The 3,278-nt window shown below is 32.7% G+C and overlaps 1 protein-coding gene across 1 annotated transcript in view; it reads left to right on the forward strand.

The window, feature by feature from the left end:
* Positions 1-1,000, forward strand: part of LOC117101356 (oncoprotein-induced transcript 3 protein-like) — a 9,567-nt gene extending 8,567 nt beyond the window's left edge. Inside the window, exons 3-4 of the mRNA XM_033241329.1 lie at positions 203-400; positions 708-1,000. Of these exons, the coding sequence (XP_033097220.1) occupies positions 298-400; positions 708-919 (315 nt within the window). The 5' untranslated portion in view covers positions 203-297 and the 3' untranslated portion in view covers positions 920-1,000. The remainder of the gene's footprint in view (positions 1-202; positions 401-707) is intronic.
* The last annotated feature ends 2,278 nt before the right edge of the window (positions 1,001-3,278 follow it).

Genomic DNA, 3,278 nt, shown 5'->3' on the forward strand with positions numbered 1-3,278 from the left:
CCACTTCAGAAGACATGCGGTAAAATTGTATATTTGGGAGACAAGTAATGTATGTAAGTACGTTTGTATATATAAAGAATATTAAAGAAATATCGTATCGTATGGTATCGTCGTCGTCATCATCATCATCATCATTGTCATCATCATCAATATTACTGAATATTATTAATAATGCATGATATATTTTATATTATTTTCATAGAAAACAACTGCGCCAATCGATTTACTCTCGTTCAGCCGTGGCGAAGCACCAACAACCAGCAGTTATCCGGCCAAGAATGTGATTCAAACGCCCTGATGGCATACTGGTATCAATTTACCGGTAATGGTGGCAACAAAATGCCAACTACATGTGTTGTTGCTGACCGATGCGGAGTGCACAGTCCAATATGGATGAATGGTAGGACCAATATATTTTCACATTCAAGTTAGCATCATAATATTTTTTGATTTTGTATCTTCACCATCCAACCGTTGTCTACCTTTGTTGCGTATCATTAATGAAACAAATCAAATAATTAAAATATCACATGATAGGACCTACATCTATATATATTTCCTCCAGATGCTGAACAGAAGTTGATAAGCACAGCATAGAATAGGCAGCTCTTTTTGTAAAAATATTTTGAGGGCTGGGAAAAATTCAGTCTAAAAAATTTAATTTCATACAATATTAGACTATATTTATATATTCATACACTATTTAAGATCTCATCCGTCTGTTGATAACGGTATAGTAACCAAACAAGTTTGCAAGAGTCTAAGCACTGATGGTGTGACAAATTGTTGCGAGTGGTCCTCCAACATTAGAGTAAAACACTGTGGCGAATATTTCATCTACTCTCTTCCAAAACTCAATGCTTGTGGGTCAGGTTTTTGCGCAGGTAATACATCTTTATTATCATTAATAAATATTTGAATACTAATTCTGTACTCGGTTTATTCTAGAGGGTGAGCTGGCTTTGCTCACGCTTAGTATGTGAACGTCGCGACAAGTTTTGATAAGAACATATAAGATCGCCAACAACCAATGGTTAGATACCGTATGTTTTATGATTTACAAAGCATGCTCCTCAGTTTTGTTTTATATGCCTTATTACAAATCATGGTGATTTTAATTACCAAAAGCGGTTTCCAAGGAAAATGATAGAGAGAATAAAATATTTTCCTATACCAATTAACACTATTGTTCTTTCATATCATTTTTAGTAGTTTCTAAATATTTTTCTGTAATGAAAAATGATACGATTGTGTTTGACGAAAATCTTGCATTAAATTAAAATGATTTGCAATAGGGCCTACAGTACAACATATTTTGGTCAGGGGCAGCTAAAGCAAAGTATTACTGTAACTCATTAAGATACCGAAAACTGAGCGTGCTTGACATCTTAACATCAACATTAACAAAAACGAAAGAAATGCTTTTTGATTTCCGAAGAGAAAAACAGATCAATGATACTGTAACTATAAATAGTGAGAATATAGAAATAGTAGAGGAATACAAGTATCTTGGAATTATTGTAGAAACAAACTAAATTGGAACTCACAAACAAATAGTGTATATAGCAAAACAAATAAAAAAAATTGTACTTTGTAAGAAAATTAAGGTTTTAATTAAGTTAAAAGTGGATAAAACCATTCTTAAATTATTTTACCAAACTGTTGTTAGTACAGAGTACACTAGTTTTTGGCATATGTGTGTACGGTAGTTTCTCAATGACGAACAGAAAGAAATTTGAAAAAATAAAAAAGCAGCTCAAAAATGCATTGGCATGGAATTAGAACCCATAGTAAACATATACAATAGAATGATATTACACAAAATAGAAACTATAATGAAAGATGACACCCATCCACTTCACCATTGTTTCAGTTTTAGTCACTGAGGTTTTAGATTATATGTTCCACATATTCGACACAACAGATACAGGTACTCATTTGTAATTAACGCAATACGTATCTTCAACCAAAATGCCAAACGAAAATGAGTGATTTTAATTAGCTTGCAATGCGAATTTTACATTTTAAAATATTTTAAATGAATCTTATTATTAATTATTTTAAATTGTTAGAAAACTTTCAAAATTTTAGTCACTGTTGTCCTTCTGGTGTGTTTTAATGTTTTTACAATGTTTTTCTGATGTGTCATGTTCTTTGCCAGTGGAAAAAGAATTTCCATTTACCTATGTTTTAATGGACAAATAAAGTTTGATTTTATTTGATTTGATTTGACGAAAATCAAATGTATTCAGTATATACGCACAAAAAAACCAACTGAATCACGGCTACGGAGTGGAAGTAGGCATCAACAGCATGTGGTCGAAAACAGGTACGGGTCCAGTGAAAAACGTTGGTGAATGTCATTATTTTCCACACAATTAATCTGAAATATAGATTGATATTTTCGTCTTGGATCGATGGTCCAAATTGTCCAAGTTTTTAAGACCGGTAGGTTTTGAATCCTAGACGTTATTTTACATTGTCTATTATCATCATTATTATCATTAAATACTGCAACTTATGAGTTCTTGCCTCTCCATTATTCTCCAACATCTCTCCATCTTTTTTTGTTTAACTACTTCTCTCCTAGCCATGACAGTCATCTCTTGTTTCTTGGGTTCCACTTTCTAACCATATTCTTAACTTATTTGTCTTCTCTTTCACTGATTCCCTGACTTCTTCTGTCCACCATGGTGTGTGTTATTTCCTATCTCCTATCCATTTTGTTCCTTGTACGTTTTTTGCTGTTTCCGTAACAAAATTTACGAGAGTTTGCAATTTTTCTTTGTTCCTACGTCTGTTTTCTGAAGATTGTCCTTCACTCTAGCAATGTACATATTTTTATTTTCAAGTGACTTTATATTAATGATTTTCCTTTTGCTTTAACTTAGTTTCTTCAATCCATTTACAACCAGGTCAGCGATTAGTAATCTGTGATCGGAGTCAAGTGCATCTTCTGCGAACATGGATATAAAAAATATAGTCAATTATTGACATCTCGTCAAACTTTGCGAAGTTTTGATTTCACCTACACCTTGTAAATCTGTGTGACCATTGTTGCTTAACGAAACCGTTCACACTCTTTCAATTGTTTATAATACAAATGTCGATTCACCAAAGGGTTCCAAAACATGTTCAGTTAAGGCTCTGCGATATCTTATCTGGTTTCTCCGAGACCAATACTGTCTATTTTTTATTCTTCCCATTAGATCTAGAATCTCATTTTCATTGTTTTTATAAGTAGCAATGTTGATTGTCCAACATCTGAAGGTTGTATT

This window comes from Anneissia japonica, unplaced genomic scaffold (genome assembly GCF_011630105.1).
Source record: "Anneissia japonica isolate Jap-2015-1 unplaced genomic scaffold, ASM1163010v1 scaffold2293_len299155_cov175, whole genome shotgun sequence".
In the NCBI taxonomy this organism is placed as follows: domain Eukaryota; kingdom Metazoa; phylum Echinodermata; class Crinoidea; order Comatulida; family Comatulidae; genus Anneissia; species Anneissia japonica.